The 20,852-nt window shown below is 39.0% G+C and overlaps 1 protein-coding gene across 1 annotated transcript; it reads right to left on the bottom strand.

The window, feature by feature from the left end:
- Positions 1–19,203: 19,203 nt before the first annotated feature.
- On the bottom strand, positions 19,204–19,835 carry LOC311601782 (uncharacterized protein). The gene is made up of 2 exons (XM_084789521.1): positions 19,649–19,835; positions 19,204–19,476 (listed from the first exon to the last, which is right to left on the bottom strand). Exons 1-2 carry the CDS (start codon positions 19,733–19,735, stop codon positions 19,303–19,305), a joined length of 261 nt encoding a protein of 86 aa, XP_084645647.1. The 5' UTR covers positions 19,736–19,835; the 3' UTR covers positions 19,204–19,302.
- Positions 19,836–20,852: the final 1,017 nt, after the last annotated feature.

Genomic DNA, 20,852 nt, shown 5'->3' on the forward strand with positions numbered 1-20,852 from the left:
AGATGTGTCAGCCTTGGTAGCCTCCTTCTCGAGCTCCTGACAACCCCTCCCTCATTCTTCCATACCCCAACTGTTCCATACAACTTGCAGCACTTCTTCCAGAGTCCTGCTGCAAGTTCCAGTATCTGTCTGGATCCCCCTATTTGTGGAGTCTCTCACAGGACATCTATGTTGGGCTAATGTCCACTTATAAGTGAGTTTATATAATACATGTCCTTTTGGGTCTGGGAAACTTCATTTAGGATGATATTTTCTAGTTCCAATTTCTCTTATGAATATTGATGCAAAAATACTCAATAAAATACTCACAAACCGAATCCAAGAACACATCAAAATTATCATTCACCATGGCCAAGTAGGTTTCATTCGAGACATGTGTAGATGGCTTAATATACAGAAATACATCAATGTAATTCATCATATAAACAAACTGAAAGAAAAAATGACATAATCATCTCCTTAGATGCCAAAAAAATTTGACAAATTCCAATACCAATTCATGTTAGAAATCTTGGAGAGATCAGGCATACAAGACACATACCTAAACATAGTAAAGGCAATACACAGCAAGCCTATAGCCAACATCAAACTAAATGGAAAGGAACTTAAATCAATTCCACTAAAATCAGGGACAAGATAAGGCTGTCTACCCTCTCCTTATCTCTTTAATATAGTACTTGAAGTTCTAGCTAAAGTGATAAAGCAACTAAAGTACATAAAAGGGATACAAATTGGAAAGGAAGAAGTCTCCATTATTTGTGTAATAAGGTCTGAAAAATGTTCCCAACATCATCACTATCTACCACTAATGCTTCAAGAATCATCTGATGTGATGGATTATATGGCCCAAGTGGTAGAGTAGCTTTCATAGGTACCTGGATCTGTTGCAGAACTTAGGCCCCACAAAAAGCTAGCAGCTTTCTGAGTCACGTGGTATATGGGCCTGAGAAACACACCCAAAAGTTGAATATGCTGTCTGCAGAATTCAAATAGGTCCACTAAATATTCTATTTCTTTCTTTTTGGTGGGAGGGGAAAATGTAATAACTTATCTTTCATCTTAGCAATAATATATCTGCATTCCCCTCACCACTGGATTCCTAAGAATTTCAGTGAGCTAAAAGGCTGCTCTATTTTGGTTGTATTTATTTGCAGCACTCTGATGTATGTATGTGTTACTAACAAATCTATAGTGGTTGTTGTTAACTCCTACTCATTTGATCCCGAGTGGACTAGTGTGATATTTTGTGAAAGAGACAGATGAGCCAGATCTATTCAAACTAAGTTATGAAAAAGGGCTGGGGAATTAATATGTCTTTGAGGTAAAACTGTAAACATATACTGCTGGCCTTGGCAGTTGAAAGCAAATAGCTTCCTGATGGTCCTTATGGACATATATTAAGAAAAGGGCATTTGATAGATCAATAGCAGCATTCTGTGTACCAGGAGATGTGGTAATCTTCTTAGGTAAGGATATCACATTCGATATAGCAGCTGTAATCAGAGCCACTCTTTGATTTTCAATAGTCAGCTGTCATTTTACATGGTCCATTTGACTTCTGCACAGATCAAATAGGAGAGTTAGAGAAATATGTATTGAGAAGCAATGCCCTTCATCTTTCAAGTCCTCAATGGTGATAGTAATTTTTTTGTTTCCTCCTGGGATGAGATATTTCATTGGTTCACTGTTTTCCCTGGTAGAGGCAACTCAGATGGCTTCTGATTGATATTCTAATCACAGTAGTGTTACTTTCCCAACCCAGGATAAGTTTTACCTGAGGTGTTTATGTAACATATCAAAGCAGTTCAGCTTCCCCCTGCAGAGTTTGATTGGCATGCCCACCACCTACCTTAACTTCTCCAACCCAAGGACTGGCTGTCTTTTCCCCAGCTGCCCTTCCCTATATAATCCAGCCATTTTGGTTACTTGGCCTCTTGGCTGGTCTTTTGGCCCAGGCAGCACCTCTTGGCTGGTCTTTTGGCCCAGGCAGCACCTCTTGGCTGGCAGCTCCTATCCCCTCCAACCTCTCTTATCCTCCTCCCACCTCCTCATATGGCCTGGCTTAGGGTCATGTTCACTCTGGACTCTCCCAGATGTCCCTAACTTAAGCTATGCTTTCCCTTTTACCTACAATAAACCTTCTCCTCCAACATACATAGGACAGTCATGTCTTTCCTTTTTATTTCTTTTTTTCATTCAAATAATCCTCACTTCACATATTGAGAAGCCAATGTGGAAATTCTGCAACCTTCTAGGTACATTTATTTCAATTAAATGTTCTGGAACTGGGGTAATAACCACAAGCTGAGTTTGGGAGACCACTGGACCTACTGTGACTCAGACTTCATCCAGAACTCTACTAATAACCTGACCTTCATAGGAACTTGCTTTAAATGGAGAACCACTATGATTTTTGAGGTATACTAGAATCAGTGCCAATTCATAGCCATATCTAAATAGGCCTCAGAAAGTCTGTTTTCCTCTTTCCCCAGCGTATAGCCACCCTAGTTAAAAGGTTGTATGTCTTCTGGGTGAAAGATGGGAGAAAAGATAACAATAAAACTCTTAAATATTTTAGCAAAATTTTTCTGCAGGAACACCCAGCATTCCCTTCATTCAAAGACTTAGTTGACACTGAGACATTGGCACTCCCTAACTCTGTGTCTTCATGTCTGAGAATAAAGAATATTGTGTCATACAGGGTCTGAGATTCAGTTTTTGCAGTGGAGTATAGGGAGTGAAAACAGAAACTGTATTTACATAATTGCTACCTCTGTCTCCTCCTTTAAACTCCTTCCCAGGCACTCCCTCATTCCTCAAATCCATGGCTTCCTTCTCTGAGTCCATGACACAAACACACACACACACACACACTTGTCTTCTTAACCAATTAAGATAACAAATTAAGGCTTTTTCTACCTCACCTAGCAACCTTGTCTTCATTTACAAGTACGGTTATGGAACATTTCCCAAACTATGCTGATGTGTGACATGCTGTTATCCTCTTAAAGGTCTTGTTTAGGTAAACATTGGTGGATTTTAAGCATAGATGATATGTTAAATTCCTGGATAAAGTGCTTTCAGTGAATACCTTATGACCTGAATGTAGATTCCTTGAATCCTACATAAAACATTAATACTAAAAATGAGTGGCTCTAAGAAACTGAATAACCTTGAAGAATATTGAAATAGTAAAGAACCAGGGTTACAAGTATACTGATTTCATCTCTATGTCCCCTTCTATAAGTATCAAAAATTACTGAGGTTTGCTTTTGACAATATAGAACTATGAATAAACTAACTTCACATTAAAATATTCCTTAATTACAGAATCCTTAATAGTGAATATGACAAAGGAAACAGAAGAAACAGAAATAGGTTTTAATAATAAACCAGATATTTGAAAGAAACCATGGGTAAAGCTAGATTTTATTTAATTTGTTAGATTATTAGTATGTACATTCCAGATGGTTTCACTTCCATATTTCATTTTATTTTTTCTTTATTTCCTTTTGTGTATATGTATGTATGTATGTATCTATGTATTATTTTTAATTTGTTTACTTTACATCCAGATTGTATCCCCCTCCCTAGTTGCCTCCTAGTCCCACCCTCCTTCCCTCATGTTCTCTTCCCCACTCTCCCCTAGTCCTCAGAAAGTGGGAACCCTCCTCCCCTACCATCAGACCTCAGCTTATCAAGTCTCACCTGGACTGCCTGTACCCTCTTCCTCTGTGGCCTGGCAAGACCGCCCCACCAAGGGGAAGTGATCAATGAGTGGGCACCACAGTCCATGTCTGAAGTAACCCCTACTCCCCATATTATGGGACTCACAAGGCGACTTCATATTTACTATATCTGAGCTGAGGGTGTAAAATACCAGGGTTGTAAGACTTATGATGATAAATTATGTTAATGAATAAGTATTAGCCAAATAAATGTGTTTCTTTCTCATAGGGAAAATATGTGAGCTTAAAAATTATATATGCTGTATTCAGTTGTCTTAAAACCAGTATCAAGAGACATCTTAAAACAAGGTGAAATTTGTCATTTCTCTTGGAATATAACCAAGAAGAACTAATTAGCAGGAAAAGTTTTCCCCTGCAGGCTACAGAATTAGTCCTGAGGTCAAAATAAATGACAATGAGAAAGTTGGGTTATTAAGTCTAGGTGTAGTTTCCAAAGGATACATATAAAAGGTCATGGAATAGAATATTATCATATCAAAACTTTTGAGCTTGTAGACCAAGACTTAGTTAATATAAATGACTAAAATTTTTTTTTTTTTTTTTTGGTTTTTTTTTTTGGTTTTTTGAGACAAGGTTTCTCTGTGTAGCCTTTGCTGTCCTAGACTCACTTTGTAGACCAGGCTGGCCTCGAACTCACAGTGATCCACCTGCCTCTGCCTCCTGTGTGCTGGGATTAAAGGCGTGCGCCACCACGCCCGGCTAAATGACTAAAATTTTTAACAAATTTGTATCATATATTTCCTTCACATCCACTGAATCATTTAATTAGAAAATATAAGTTCCCAAGACATTTCAATATTAGTGGTGATTTTAAAATACTCTATGTCTTAAGTTTTCAGTGGCAAGTTGCAGGCTTCTTTTGTGAAGAAATGCTTATCTTATTGAAATGGAAGTAGATCATTCCCCATAATTTTAAACAAGTGAGTAGGAAATTCATAATTCTGTCTTCAGTCTGACTTACTTGTATGTTCCATGAACATTTTTTTTATCTTCTCATTTGTGTAGGGCACTGTGGTAGGAGCTGTGTGAAATATAGCAGTGGCTCCATTGATGGTCTAAAACTGTTAAGAATGTAGATTAACATGGAAAATAAAGCACAATATTCTATTTATATGACACAATATTGAGTGTTACAGGTTTATTCAAAGTATAAATATTACATTTTGCATATGAAGACTATTAAGTTTACTAAGGACAAAATGCTTCAGATGAAGATGACATTACAAGGCAATGAGTGGTAAGAGTGAATTACCACAGGGAAGCAGTAAGTTTGAGAAAAGATTGTCATTAGAGAAGTATATAATTTGTAAGAGAAGAATAAAATTCATTAGTACTAAACTTTGGAAATTGTTTCAAGTACAATACTGATAAATGTAGTAGTAAAAGATATTTATCAACTAATATTTAACATGTATCCCTTGGGTTCCATGAAGTAGCCTAGACACTGAGGATGGAAGGGTACACAAGATTGTTTATTTGTTTGCTTACTATTTTTGTGTGTAGAAAATGTGTATCTATATATACCTATGTGATTTGTCAGATCCTGTGGAGCTGCAGTTACAGGGTAGTTTGATCCATAGGATGTGGGTGCTAGGACCCAAACTCTGGTCTTAGCAAGAACATCAGGCACTCTTAACTGCTGAGTCACATCTACAGCCCTAAGGCTTAATCTCATGAAATGCTGAACACCTGTTTGAGTGATGCAGATTTTTGGATAGTATAGACATATTATCAATGTAGTATTACAGATATATGACCATAGATTTTCAGAAAAACAATAGTATATGGAGGAAGATACTAGCTCTGTGTAATCACCAGCTATACTTGAGCTTCTGGGAATCCTCTATTATTCTGTTATTACTTGAAGAGAATAAAACAAGTGACAGAATTAGTTCCAATTTTACATCCAAACTAAGTCAATCTCATATCAATTATCGCATTAGTTCCATTTTATAGGCTAAGATTAATGATCAAATGACTTGCTGATATGTATACAGCTTTACATAGCAGTGCTAGGATTTTGTTCAAACTTCTGTCACCTCAAATGCCATATTAATTTTCTATTGTTTATAGCCTCAATCAAATAAAAATCTCTCAAAATACTCTTCCTAACTGTATTTTTCTTTTTACTATTTCAACACTGCATTCAATAGAATTCTAAAGCGAATATCATGGACACATAATCCTTAAAGTCTTTTCAACAGTCAGTTTTGCTTTTAGAGAAAATAATGTTACACAGGACAAACAAACATGTTAGAAGGGCATATCCTAAATGCTGATTCCTTGGAAACATTTCTGGATTGATCCACATGTGTCTGCCAAAATCTCTTGTTGCTTTTCTTTTACTTACCCTGAAGATGCCCCATATTGATTTAATAGATCTTTCATAAGGATGATTTCGTTCAAAGGTTATGGCAACATTTAGCTTTCATGGACTGCAAAATAAGCATTTCCCTTTAGAGAACCAGAATTGATTATTTATTAGAGATTTATTCCAGTAGTGATGATGTAGTAGAAGGGTATAAAAGTAGAATCAGGGCTTAGATACTGATTTGAAAAGTTTCAAAAGCAGCAAAACCACCTCATGAGTTGATCTTATTGATACAACTGTTGAATTAAGTAGCACTGATAATGAAGAAAATTGTGTTAAAGTTCCGTCAAAAAAGATGTTTTAGCACCACTTAGAAAAAGCTATGACAGATACTCTCTGTTTCTCTCTCATTGGACCTATGAGGAGTTACTCCACAGAAGTCAGGGACCTTATCTTGGTTAAATTCTTACCATGGTTTTATGAATTCTTTAATGTGTGAATTACTGTAAATGTTATCATCCTTTGCAAGAAAAGATTTCTATATCAAGGAATGACTTATATTGCTTTGTACAGGTACTAAATATTACTCAAATGAATAAATAAAGTTTAAATTTGTGTTACTTTATTGTGCTTCCTGTACTTTTTTTTTTATAATATGGGTAGCTGTCCTTGCATCCATTTCTGCGCTAAGTATTTATGATGCAGTAGAAGGTAAGTGAGATGTCTCAGTGGGTGTAATGGTTTGTTACTTCTAATCCCTGCTAACCAGTCTAGCTTTTATTTTCAATGGTCCTTTTACATTATTCATGTATATATACTAATTATTGTTTCTTTACCTAATTAATAAGCACCAAATGGGAGAAATGTTGTATATTGTTTATATTTGTGTTTTAATATCACACGCACCTTAATATAATGCTTGGGGCATGATATTAACCCACATTTATCTGTTGAATAGTGTTCATGTTTAATCAGAATTTCCTAATATGTCATTTGTTTGTTTGTTTGTTTGGCTTTTTGAGACAGGGTTTCTCTGTGTAGACTTGGCTGTCCTGGACTCGCTCTGTAGACCAGGCTGGCCTCGAACTCACAGCGATCTGCCTGCCTCTGCCTCCCGAGTGCTGGGATTAAAGGCATGCGCCACCACGCTCGGCTCTAAGGTCATTTAAATGTAGTCTCTTAACAGCAAAAAATATGCAGGTAGCAAGTAAAGGATATTGTACTGAAAGTTTTGATTCTGAACTATTTATGCCAACTTTGGCATAGTGCTTGGACTGAGTGCACCAACAGAAACATGGCTCATCATTCATAGTAAATCTCTGCCTCATATCTGTTTGCTGGATAGTTCTCCATCTGATCTTATCTCCACTGCTTCTAGCATTTTATTAACCATACCACAAGCGGTGTTAAGGAATGTCTGGTGAATGGTATAACTTACAACAGCAATTGGAAGGATATTGATTTTCTACTCTTCCATAATTGTTTATCTAAAATAATATATGACAATATATGACATGATTTGCCAGTTGGCTTGTGTATTTGTTCTGGGCTGCTTTCTATAATGAGAGTGTGGAAGTGATGAAATTTTTCTCAGAATGACCCTCTCTTTGACTATGAATTTTGATTTTATCTTTAGACATGGGAGTCCTACATTTGTCAAAGCAGCTACTAAGATAGGTTCTCTCAAACTTGTCAAGCAAAGCCATCTTCCTCAGCCAAATTGTATTTAAATACATAGATTCTGATTGTGTACCTCTTTGCTCATAATACCCCTCTTACGGTGTGTTTTTAGAAGCCATGCTAATCTTATTTAAATATTGATGCAGCATAAATATCACTTAAAAATAAAATTAGAAACTTTAAGTATTTTGATATATGAGGCTTTAGTGGATATGCTAGGAGTTTTCATTAATATTTCAGAATTTGTCTTAGAATCGAGGTTTAAGTGCATGGTTATTAAATATTGCTACAAAACCCTATCTGTTCAATGTTCAGACACAGCCCACCTTCTTGCCCAAAGTCTGTCAAGTTTCCACATCTTCATGATCATTTTTACAATTTCAGACACCAAGTTCCCTTGCTCTAAAAATATAATCCTATAGTAAATCCAGCAAATAGAAATACTAAATGTACCTTACCAAGATATTTATACATCTCCTTAGATATATAATCATATCACAAGTCATATATCTAAGTATAAAATACATATACTAATAGATACAAAACACTGTATCCCAGTGCAAATTGTCCCACAGACATAAAACAGTGCTTACAAATTTATACTTTGTAAGATACGTGCATGCTAAAATATTGAAGCTGTTCTTCAAATAAGCAGTATAATAGTTGAAGAAAAGAAAAATAGATTGCATATTTTGAAAAAGTATTAAAATGTATCAGAATTAATTGCGTGCTTACCAGATTAACATCTGTAGAACAATTATCATTGTTAAAATACTCACAGTTTAGCTGGATGCTGTGGCATACAACTGTAATCCTTGCACTCAGGGGAGGCAGAGACAGGCAGACCTCTGTGACTTTGAGGACAGCCTGGTCTACAAAGTGAGTCCAGGATGGTCAAGACTACACAGAGAAATCTTATCTTGAAAAGCCAATAAATAAATAAATCTTCACAATTTGAGTACATAAATATATTGCTCAATACTTTTAACTACAAAGGGCTTTTATTTTAATTATAAGAATTTACTTTTTCTCATGTGGTGATTATCTGTTTAGTGACAAAGAGCTTTAGCACTTAGGTTATATTTGTAAAGTTAACAACTCATACTGATATTAATGTAATCAGTTATACATATAGCGAATTCTGAGGCTCTGCATTTTTATTCTGGAATATTAAGTGTATTACTTAGTGGCACTTAGTTCACTTAGTGTGAAAAACCCAGCAAATGCAATCAAATATAGAAGATCCTCATGCTGACTTGTCATGGATTTTTTTCATATCATACAGATAGGAAAATCTTTAAGTTTCACAAGGCTTTGGACAGTATACTCAGAAAATTTACCTGAGCTATTAGAAATAATTAGCCATAGATTAAATGGTTTTCCTTGAAAGAGATGAGGGAGGGGCCTATGATCAGAATGTAAAGTGAATAAATAAATTAATTAAAAATACACCATTCAAAATTCTACTAAAAAACTCACAATGACAAAATCTATAGTGTCTAAAATGAAAATACACTTCATGAGATTATGAAATATATATTGAATGAAGAAGATCAATGAACTTGAAGATAGAAAAGGAACTATCCAAAGTGCAGAAATATTAAAAAGAAAATTAAAGGTCATTTAGTGAACTATGGAACCATTTCAGTCTCCCTAATATACATGGCATTAGTTTTACTTGTGGAGAAGTAGAAAGACACTGGAAGTAATAATGACTGTTATTTATATATATATATATATAATATATATATAATATATATATATTATATATATATGATGTTTACTTCAAGTTTGCCTAATACAAATAGCCAAATCACTAGGAACGTAACATTTATGTAATTTCTGATTGTCTCATGATTCTTACTGCTGTATGTAGTTTATTTTACCCATGTGTAATAATATAAATGTATGTGTTAAAAAAGAAACATAATAAAAATTAAAAACAAAAACAAACAAACAAAAAAGGAATGATTTAAAAACCTAGTAAAGTGAATAGGTAATTATTTTTGCTAGAAATTTCTTGGGTAGATAGGAGGCTATTTTATGAAGAATATGTTCATGTTAACATGTTCATGTTAACGTAAGCATTTTTTTATTTTTTAATTAATTTATTCAGATTACATCCCAATTGTTATCAACCCACTTGTATCTTCCCATTCCCCCCTCCCTCCCTCTTTCACCCTATCCTCCTCCCCTAGGTCTGTGACAGAAGGGGACCTCCTCCCCCACTATAAGATCACAGCCTATCAGGCCTCATCTTGGTAGCCTGCTTACTCTTCTACTGAGTGTCACCAGGCCTCCCCATCAAGGGGAAGTGGTCAAATAGGGAGCACCAGAGTTCATGTCAGAGGCAGTCCCCACTCTTCATACAACTGTGAAGAATGTGCTGTCCCTTGGCTAGATTTGAATAGGAGGTCTAGTTTTACTGCATGCATTTTTCTTGGTTGGTACAGCAGTTTGTGCAGGCCCCCCCTGGGTCCAAATACACCACCATTGATGGTCTTCTTGTGGGTTTCCTGGACCTTCTGCATCCTTCTATCTCTCATTCCTTCACTACCACTCCCTTCTGGAGTCCAATAGCAAGTCCCAGCATCTATCTCAACCCCGAGTGAAGAGTCTCAGAGAACATCCATGTTGGGCTAATATCCAATTATGAGTGAGTATATACCATGTGTATCTTTCTGGAGGAGGCGGCTTACTATGGAATAAGTCTTAGCATCTGGGTAGAACAGCCAGAAGGTCCTATCTTAATCAATAACAGTCATTGTTCTTCTTGGATCAATTAAAAGCACTTGTGTGGTCCAATGACATCATTGTTGGCAGGTGCCATGAAGGAAGAACTGCAGTGAGCAACTGAGCTTCCTGGAGACAGCCCATCATTTTGCATGGCTGTGATGAGTGTACCCTGGGAGAGGCACAGCCTCAAGGGGTCTGTTTGCCTCTGGATTTCTTCTTGCTGCTGATGTGACTTCCCATGGTTTTCGTTTCTGCATTCCTGATATATCCGGCATGGTGTGACTAGGCATGGGTAGATCATCACTGCCTATAGTCTAGTGTGATTTCTTCCTGGCTATTAGTCCTCTCTGTTGGGCAATTTTCCTGCAGATTAACACCAAGACGTAATTTCATAAAATAATACTGTTTAGCTGAATTAATGGTTTTATAATTCCTGATAATGATTTAATATAATCCCTGGTTTAATTAAAGTACTTTTAAGAAGTTAAGATTCTTGATAGGAATTTTAAAGTTTAACCAAAAGTAGAATAGCAAAGGCTGCATAGGTTAGAAGAGTAGTTTAGTGAAGTAGCGTGTTATAATCAGATAAATTTCACTACGGAGAAAAATACAGTTGGGACAGATTTATGATCAAGGAAAACATTCACTCTAGGTTAGGACCAGGGATGAAATCACAGATCTTCATATACACCATGATTAAGAAAAGCCATGAACAATAAATGAGTAATTCTATTACTATTATAAGAACAGAGAATAGATGATTAGCTAGTTTATACAAGACTTCAAAAATAAGGCTCAGATAGATGACCTATTGTTTTGTAAAGCCATGTTAACCTATGACACAAAAACTATTGCTTTACTTTAAACTTATAAAGACTTTGTGGACTGGAAGATACAATAATAAAACTATTGCTTTGAACTTATGAAATGGAAGATAAAACTATTGCTCTTAACTTACAATGAATGTTGTAATGCTTTGAAAGATAAAGACTGCTTGGTTATGTCTGACTCTGGATAGGAAAGCATGTGATCAATAATCCTGATGTAACTCTTTGTCATGTGACAACTGTTCTGTGATAATTTCTCTTTTGACTATGTTTTTTCTTATGTAGATAACTTTGTTTTAGGGGGTATAAAAAGGCTCAGAGAAAAAGTAAAGTAGTTGCTTGTTGGAGCTGGACTTTTGCTTCATCTACCATCTACCAAATATGTGTCTGATTGTATATATGTATATACATATATGTGTGTGTATGTGTATATGTATGATGTATGTATGTATGTATGTATGTATGTGCAATTCTTTTCTCCTCTTTTTCTTGCCAGCCCCTACCAGGAGCCATCAGCTCTGGCCACTAAATAGTTAAAGAGAGTTGAATCTCTTGAGAGTTACAAACAATACTGGTTCCAAGACACAAGGAACTATCAGCTTTTGGCTTATCTGACTCTACATCCAACTTCAGATGTACACACTATGTCAAAGCTGGCCTTTGACATATTGTCAACTAATGCCGATCATAATCATTGATGTTTGTGCCAACCATAGTCTTGCCTTTTACTACCAACTTGCTCGTGGATGCTTGTGTTCTGGATTACAGTTTTCCCCTTTAGCAATAATCATGGAAATTCCTCTTCTGACTGAACAGAGGATGCCCTAACCCTCTAACCAAGATAGAAATTCTTACAGGTTCATTTGGAGTTCAACAAGGTTTATGATAACATAAAGTCTGATACAAACTATATCAAACAGTGCTGGATAAGGATGCTTATTTAGGAGCCTTGGAAACATAGTCTCATGAAGTGTTTAGGTGATTAGTGCTGACACATGGTAGTCTAGTAGGACCTTAGGAAGTATTTTTGCTCAAGGCAATCACAGAAGCAAGGGAGGGTCTGCAGCTGCTAATGAGAGTTTGATAGTCCATTTTCAGTCTTTGGTTATTTATAGAAAATGGACATCAAAAGGAGTGCCTGCAACAAAAATTTACATAACTTACTATTAACATCAACAGTGATTTTTGACAGATTTTAACATTGGTTTAACAACCTTTAACATCTGCCTAATGCTTTAGGCAATAGTGGGTTCTCATCCATCTTAAAAGCATGACTAACAACAAAGAAACAGAAGCCATGAATTTAAGAGAGACCAAGGGAGACTGTATGTGGGAGAGGCTGGAGGTAGGAAAGGGAATTTGGAAAAATATATTAATAGAATTATTTTAAAAAATTAAACATAAAAAGCACATTTTTCCACTAGGAGAACATATTTGCAAGTGTTATACATTAATTGAATTATAAACAAAAAATTAAATATAAAAAGCATATTTTTTTACTAAGAGAAATATATTTTCAAGTGTTAGAAATTTTGTTGTAGGGACAGGTATACTGAGACATTCATGCCCACAGGAAAGAGCAAACTCTCTTCAACTTGCAGTTGAACAGTTGTAAGTGTTCTAGATGAAATCATCCAGCTCCATGGCCTGATGGACTTCCTGAATTTGCCACTGCTTTCCCTATTGCTGACCTCCTCCTCATTGAGGTATTGCTACATAGTACCCACCAAGTCTCAATCAAGCATGGCTTCCTAGGACCCCATATCAAGGAGCTGACAGACCATATACACCATCAGTTCTCTGTTCTGAGTTCAATGGCTGCAGTCTTCTCCAGCTGGACTCAGCACATCTATCTGCCATCTTCCTATGTCCTGAATTCTCACAAGTCTGCTTTTGCATGAGCTGTGTGGTATATTAAAGGGCCCAGTTTTCTGATTTTGGATTACACTGCATTCAGTCTGGGAGAACAGAGCCAGGATACTTTAGGTCCCCCTTTGCAGGTCCCTCAGTCATAGCCTTTCCTCAGTCATTGGCAGCAGCACACTTCTCTGTAGTCTCCCAGAATCCAGTCACTCTTCCTTCTCCATACATGAGGGTTAATACTTGCTGCTACACATTATGCCACACTTTTTGTGCTTCTCTGACTCCTCTCATTCCTTCCATAACTTACCCTCTCAAACAATCTCATTTAAGAGTGGATTTTTTTCCCACCAAGCTCATTCTCAACAATTTGTCTTCTACCATTTGGTCTAGGAGAGTGCGGAAAGTCTCACTATCACCCCAGTTGCTACTGAATGTGTTTCAAATCCTCCCAAATGAAAAGTGAACAGTTCTCTGAAAACAGCTTGAACAGAAGAAAAATGTCATTTTTTGTTATTGTTTGCATTTTTCTCACATTATATTTTCTACTAACTCAAAATCTGTATTCCATTCATATGCTCATGTGAACCCATTCTATCCCTAATGAAGAGTTTTTATCCCTAAGAGCAGAACATGGAATTTTATCATAAACTATTCATGGGTTAATTGATTTCAAAACTGTTGTGGATCAGAGTCCATTTCACTTAAACCACTCTGCACTGAGATTGTATTTTATGGAAAGTCATTTCAAATTTAATACTCATGTCGGTATCATTGTTTTAAGTTGCAATAGTGAAATTATTTAAAATGATGTCCTGAATATACAAGTAGTGAATGAATTCCTGAAAAAGATATCCCACACCATGTACTAGCAAAGAATTAATTTTAAAAAGAACTATTTTAAATGTGAAAAAATTCAAATGACATTTGTGTAAAAGAACCTAACATGACAACTACCATTAGTATCCAGAAACTTAAATCTGGTATGATTATTCCCAAGGAGTCATGAAAAGACAATGTATTATATATGAATAATTATAGCAGATTTTTCTATAAAAGCTAACCTGGAAGAGTCCAAGTGGTATCCTTCAACAGTGATATCATAAAACCAACTATTTAAATCAATGTTAGGACTTATGCTGAACAGAGGGAAAGCCAAGTCTTAATGACTATACTCCGTACAACACTATTAATCTTTCTTTTTTTTCTTTTATTTATTTATTCAGATTACAACTCATTCTTAAAATGACAACATTGCACAGGAGAATAAAGCTGGCCCCCACTAAATACTAGCCTGTCAAGGGTGAGACAGTGGAATACTGTGTGCTGAGACTAGGCAGTAAAGAAGAGCAGTGTCTGTAGATGAACAAGAGTACAGCACTCAAAGGCAGGAGTGGGAGTGCTGATGGCTGTCTTTGTGGAGTCCTGCTGGTAAGGTTGAAATCTGACATTTCCAGATCTCCTCTGAGCTTGTTCTAAACGGTGGACTCCCATTCTCAGGAAGGTTCTCTCTTTGTCTGATCTGGGGAAAACCAGATCTTGTAAGGAGCCTTACAAAGCCCTCAGGAAAGATAGCAGGCCCAGCCCTTTCCTGATAAGAACTCATTCAGCAAGCACCTGGGAATTCCTCATGTTAAGGAGATCCTAGCCTTAAGCAAGTGGCTTTTAATCTTACTTAGTTCTTCCTCCACCCACAGGATATTCTTCCTCTACCCGGGTTCTCAGTAGACTGTGTCTGCTTCATTATCCACTCTGGAGGGCGCACCTTTTCCACTTCATTTTTCTTAATAGGACACAATTCCAAGTCAGGTTTCTTCATAACACACGACTAGAAATAGGTTGTGGTGGTTTGAATGAAAATGGCCCCACGAGGCTCGTAGGGAGTGACACTATTAGGGGGTATGGCCTTGTCGAAGTGGGTGTGGCCTTGCTGGAGGAAGTGTATGGGTATGGGATTTGAGGTTTCAGTCAAGCCCGGTGTCACTGTCTTCTGATAGCTGTGGGTGCAGATGTAGAACTCTCTCTACTTCACTAGCACCTTGTCTGCCTGCATGTTGCTGTGCTTCTTGCCATCATAATAGTGGACTAAACCTATGAACAGTGATCCAGGCCCAATTAAATGTTTTCCTTTAAAAGAGTTGCATTTTACATCGCACTAGAAACCCCAACTAGACAAAGATAAACTTTTTGGTTCTTCTGAAAGCTTTCATACCCTCATACCATTTGCTGGGTTACAGCACACAACTATGACAAAGATGAATTTGTTATCTATTTTTGTAAATATGTAACAAATATCCCACATACATCACAGATTCCCTCTCATTTTCCCCTTTGTGTGAACCCTCTCCCCCCTCTCTCATATACACCTACATTTCACTCATTGCCCCCTCTCATAAGGTAAAATGCTGTGGCATGTCATCATACAGTTCTTCTAGTTTTAATTGACCATTCTTGCCTAAATTGTCAAACTCTGGGTTCATTGTTCAATCCTGTAGGCACTTGTACTCCTTAATTCTCAGAAATGTACTTCTTTTTCCCTTCTCCTTCCCTGTCCCCTACTGTCTCTTCCCTTCCCACTGCCTCTCCCCTCCACTCCTCTCTTCCTCCTCTATTTCCTCTAACACCTTTCCCAGGCATTCATCTTCCCTTCCCTTCTTCAGTCTCCCCTGCCCTCTTCTCTGTCCATTCCACCAGCTCCTCTCTACTTTACCTTGCTTCCTCTTTTTTGTACTCCATCCTCTTCTCTCCCCAGTCTTATCCTTCTTTTCTTCCCTTCCCCCACCCCACTGCCTTTATTCCCTTCACTCCCCCCTACTTCCACCTTCACCTGTCCTCTATTTCTTCCCTCTGTCCTACAACCTTTGCTTCCTTCCCCTCCTTTCCCTCTTTTGAGTTCCCCATGTACTTACCTCTCCCTTCTTCTCCCTATTCTCTTCTTTATCCCACTACCTGTCCCATGCCCCTCCATTGCCTCTCCTCCATCCATTCTACTCTCTTCTCTGCCTCCTCTCCCTCATGCCACCTCCTTGGTTCCCATTGTCCCAGTTCCCTTTCCCTTCTCTCTTGTGCTGCTTGTTTTATGTCAATTTGACACAAGGAAGAGTCCTTTAGGAAGAGGGACCTCAATTGAAAGAAAGCGTTCATCCCACCGGAAGCAGTGGCAGCCTTGAGCAGGTGGTCCTGGGTTGTACAAGACATCAGGATGAGCAAGTCACCAAGCAGAATTCCTCAGTGGTCTCTGCTTCCATTGATGCCTTCAGTTCCAATCTTGAGTTCCTCCTGCGTTGGCTTCCCTTCATGATGGACTGGGCTCAGGCCTTGCAAGGGAAATAGACTCTTTTCTCCCCAAGTTGAACTTGTTCAGGTTTTATCACAAAAAATAGAGCAAACTAGGATGCCTTCCCTTCCTGTCCTTCCTGCATCACACTGCTTGTCTCTTCTTCCTCTGACGCCCTTTCTCCTACCCTTCAATTTCGTTCCCACTCTCCTTTATGACTCATCTCCTTTACTCCTTTCATTTTCTCCCTTCCCTTGTTCCGTTGGTATCCTCTTTCTCCTCTCCTCCACACTCCCTCCTCTGTCCCCCACCTCTATTTCCCTATCTCCTCCCTCCTTTTTCTCTCTGTTCCTTTCCCTGTTCCTTTCCCTCCTCATTCCCTCTCATTCCATTCATTCCACCACTCCACTCCTCCTCTCTCCCTCTCCCTCTGTCTCTGCCCTCCTTCCTTCTTCCCCTCTCCATCTTTCTTTACACTTCTCTATGTCTTCAGTTTTCCCTCTCTCCTCCAAGCCCACCTTTTCTCTCATCCCCTATTCATTACTGTCCTCTATCTCTCATTTCCTTTCTGCTTCCTTTCATCTAACTTTACCTCCCCCACACTTTACATATCCCCTTCCTCCCTCTTTTCCTTTCTTTCCCTTTTCTATGCTCCCCTGCAGTTCCCATACATTTCCTTGGCCTTTCTCTCTTTCCTCCATTCCTTCCCCTTTCTTAGGCCATTCCTCTTCCCCCTTCATTTTTTCATCCTCAAATCTCCTTTCCCCTTCTTCCTTTTTCTATTCCATTTCATCCCCTTACCTCTGTCCTCTTACCTCCTCTGACCTCCTCACCCATTTCCTTTACCATTATCTCTCTCTTCCCGTCTGTCTTGTCTTCCATCTATTTCATGCCCTCCCCACTCCATCCTTTTCTCTCATCCCACTCCCTCACATCTCCCATTCTTTCCCTCTTTTACTCCCCCTCACCTTTCTTTCCATTCCCCTTAATCTTTCTGTATGAATTCATCCCTACTTCCTGTCCAGCCCCCTCCCTCCTACACTTTACCTCCACATTCATTCCGTTCTCCTGTTTTTAACTCCCCTTCCATTTTTCTTTCCCAGCTATATCCCTATCCTCAAGTACCTGGATCCCACTCCCCTTCCTTCCCCTCTACAAGCTTTTACTCTTTTCCTTGCAACATACACTATCTTTTCTCCCTTCTTTCCTCTCATATGCCCTCCCTGCACACTCCTTTTCCCAACTCCCCATCATCTGTCATGTGGCTCTGCTGCCATCCACAACCCCTGTTCTACCCTTCTTCTTCCCCTCTTTCTCTCCCAGACCCGTCTTTCCCTCTTTCTCCATTCCCCTCCATTACTTTCCCTTTCATTCCCCTCTCCATCTGCATCTCTTCCTCTACCCTTCATCCAATTATGTCCCCACCTCCTTTTTTCCTCACCTCCTACATCGCTTTCCATCTCTACTCATCCTCTAGTCTTTCTGCTTCCCTACCATCACTTTTCTATCTCTTCCACACTTCTTCCTCCTAGATCCATCATAATCCCACCATTTTTCTACTCTTCCCCTCTCATTTTCCTCATCCTCCCTTTCCCTTCTCCCTCCCATTTTACTCTCTATCCCCTTCTCTATGTCTTCCACCTTTTCCCCTTCTCTCTAAATTTCCCTTCTATAATGTCTTTTTCATTGCCATCACCATCACATTTCCTCCTCCTCTAGTTATTTTCCCACCCCTTCTCTTTCCCATCCTGTCACTTATGTCTGATTTCCTCTTCCCTTGCTCTAGTTCACACTCCTTCCCCACCCACCATTTCCCCTCCCTCCATTGTGATCTCACATTTATTTCTCTCTTGCTCTTCCCCTCCCATCCCTCCTCCTTTGGCTCCCTCTCTTCCTCTACCCCTCCAGTTCCCTGTATCCCCACACCTTATTTTCCTACTAGTCCCTCCTTTTCCCTCTCCATTACAACTGCCTCCCCCACCTTTTCTTCTTTATCCCTTGCTTCCTTCCTCCTCTCCTCCTGATTAGACCTCCTCATCCTCCCTTCACTCACCCTACTCTCACCTCTCTCTTCTGTCCTCCCTCTTGTTTTCTCTACTCCTCATCTTTGCCATCCTTCTCTTGTGGTCTGTGCTCTCTGTCCATTGCCCATTTCTGCCTCCCGTTTTATTCCTCTTTCCACACCCACTTCTCTCCCTTTTCCATCTTTCCTATATCCATCTCCTCTCCATCCCTTTCTTTCCCTTCCCTTCTCTTCCCTTCCCTTCCCATTATTCTCCTCCTCTACCCATTCTCTTGTTCTCCCCCTTTCCTACCCCCCCATGTTCCTTTCCCCTCTCTCCATTGTTAACTCTCCTCATTTTCTCAACTCTTTAATGCCCTCCCAACTCTGTCCCTCTTCTGTCCTCTGTCCTTTCTCCCCCATCCCTCTAACTCCTCCTTTATGCCTTCCTTCCCCCCAGCTCACTCTTCTATCTCCATTCCCCTTTCCTTCATTTCACATCCCATCACCATATCCCTCCTCTTCTCCCTCCATCTAATTCTTTCCTCTCATCTTCCTCTCCTTCCATTCTCCTTACTTACCTCCAATCTCTTCCTCTTCACTTAGCCTGGTTCACTCCCCCAGCCTCCATTGTGACTTCATCTCCATACCTATCCTGCTCTTCTACCCTTCCCCCTCTTCCTCTTCCTTCTTCCCTTCTTCCCTAGCTCTTTTCCTTAATAACCATGAAGGGATTGTCTTACAAAGTATTTTTCCTGCTATATCTTGTCCTTTATTGATCAGACCTCAACTGTTCCTTATAGGGCTCTGTAGCCTGCTGGAGATGCTGCAGGGCATCTGAGGTCTGTGATTGCTGCCATTCACTGGGTGTTATTTGGACTGCTAGAGTGGCCCGGAACCTCTTCCTTTTTCTCCAGCTGATTAGGGTCTCTCTTCTTTTTGCCTCGGTGGCAAATAACGATCACAGTTCGGTTCTTGTCTTTGTTGGGGCTCTGAGTGAGCACTTCCTTCACTCTCCTAATTATCTTCTCCCTCTGCTCAAGAAACAAGGAGAAGCAGGAGAATGTTAGTTTTGGAATAAGATGTAGACTAGCTGGCAAGGAAAGCTCTGTAAGAGGAGTGGAGGTTCAAGGAGGGTTTTGTAATTAGAAATCTTTAGGGGCAAGGATCTATGTTGAAAGGGGGAAGAATTTAGGATCATCTGACCTTTTCATTACGTCTGTTCTGACGTTGAGCAGCCTCTTGAGCCTCATTCTTTTCCACGGTGTTGCTTTGTGTAGGCTCTTCTTCCATCTTTTTGGCGATATTTAGCTATTCTAGCTTACCAGACTGTACAGACTTCTGTGTACAATGCTACCCCTCACAGTAATGAACAGGAGGCCTCTTGCCTGTCCTTTATGTACTCACTCTAGGGTAATGAGAAGCCACACCCTTAAGGTTTGTTTGGTCGCTCAGGTCTGCAGCCAATGGTGCTCTCTGTTGGTTTATACATCATAGAAGGTAATCACTGACACATTCTTGGGTGTGGTGGACTTGAGGGGGGGACTTGAGGAGGTTAGAGGAAGACAAGATGCTCTAGTGGTTAATGAACACTGAACAATGTAGTCCCAACTGACCTTCTTATCTCCCCATGTTAACTTTTCATGGTACACATGACAGAAAAGGGAATTCCTTCAGACCTTTCCTGGAGTCACCCTTGTTATATTGCTCATGGCCCATGCTGCTGTATCCTTATCCTCATTATCACTTAGTAATTTTGGGTGTCTGTCAAACTTCTCAAAGCTAATGAACTCCAAGTTATGTCTTGGTGAAAATGTGTTTCATCTTACTTTTCTCTTAGACACAATCAAATACACACCAAAGACAATTTATTTCTTGGCTACTTCTGTGCAGTATTTCTCTTCCATCTGTTTCTCTTCCATCTCCACATATAACTGCTCAGTATTTTGCTTTCCTTCAGAAATCATAGCCTCTGTGAAGATTTCAATAAATGAGCTTTTTGAAGTGGAAAAGACCTTGTTTCACATCAGTGCAGTGTGTTCACACCCAAGGCCCTAAGTGTAGCATTCATACACAGGTTTCACTAAGCAAAGGGAGCTATTGTCCATATTGTGAAAGTTTTATGAACTGTAACATCAGCAGTGCTGTAGTGGGAAAGTAGACCTATGTTCAATGCTGGAGATTCCACTGTGTGAAGAGGCATAAGGATGGCTGTGCATAACTCCCTAAACACACTGGGGACCTCTTGTGAGTATATAATTGTTTCTGGACAAAAATTTCAAAACCTTAAATGCATGATAGAGGGAACCAAGAAGAGGGATATCACACCCCCATAGTTCTCCAGTGGGATGGAGACTGGTCCCATTTCATTTAGAATTTGTATAACTCAAAGGGGGGAAGGAAGAAAAAT

Source organism: Acomys minous (genome assembly GCF_964271855.1).
Source record: "Acomys minous genome assembly, chromosome: 7".
In the NCBI taxonomy this organism is placed as follows: Eukaryota; Metazoa; Chordata; class Mammalia; order Rodentia; family Muridae; genus Acomys; species Acomys minous.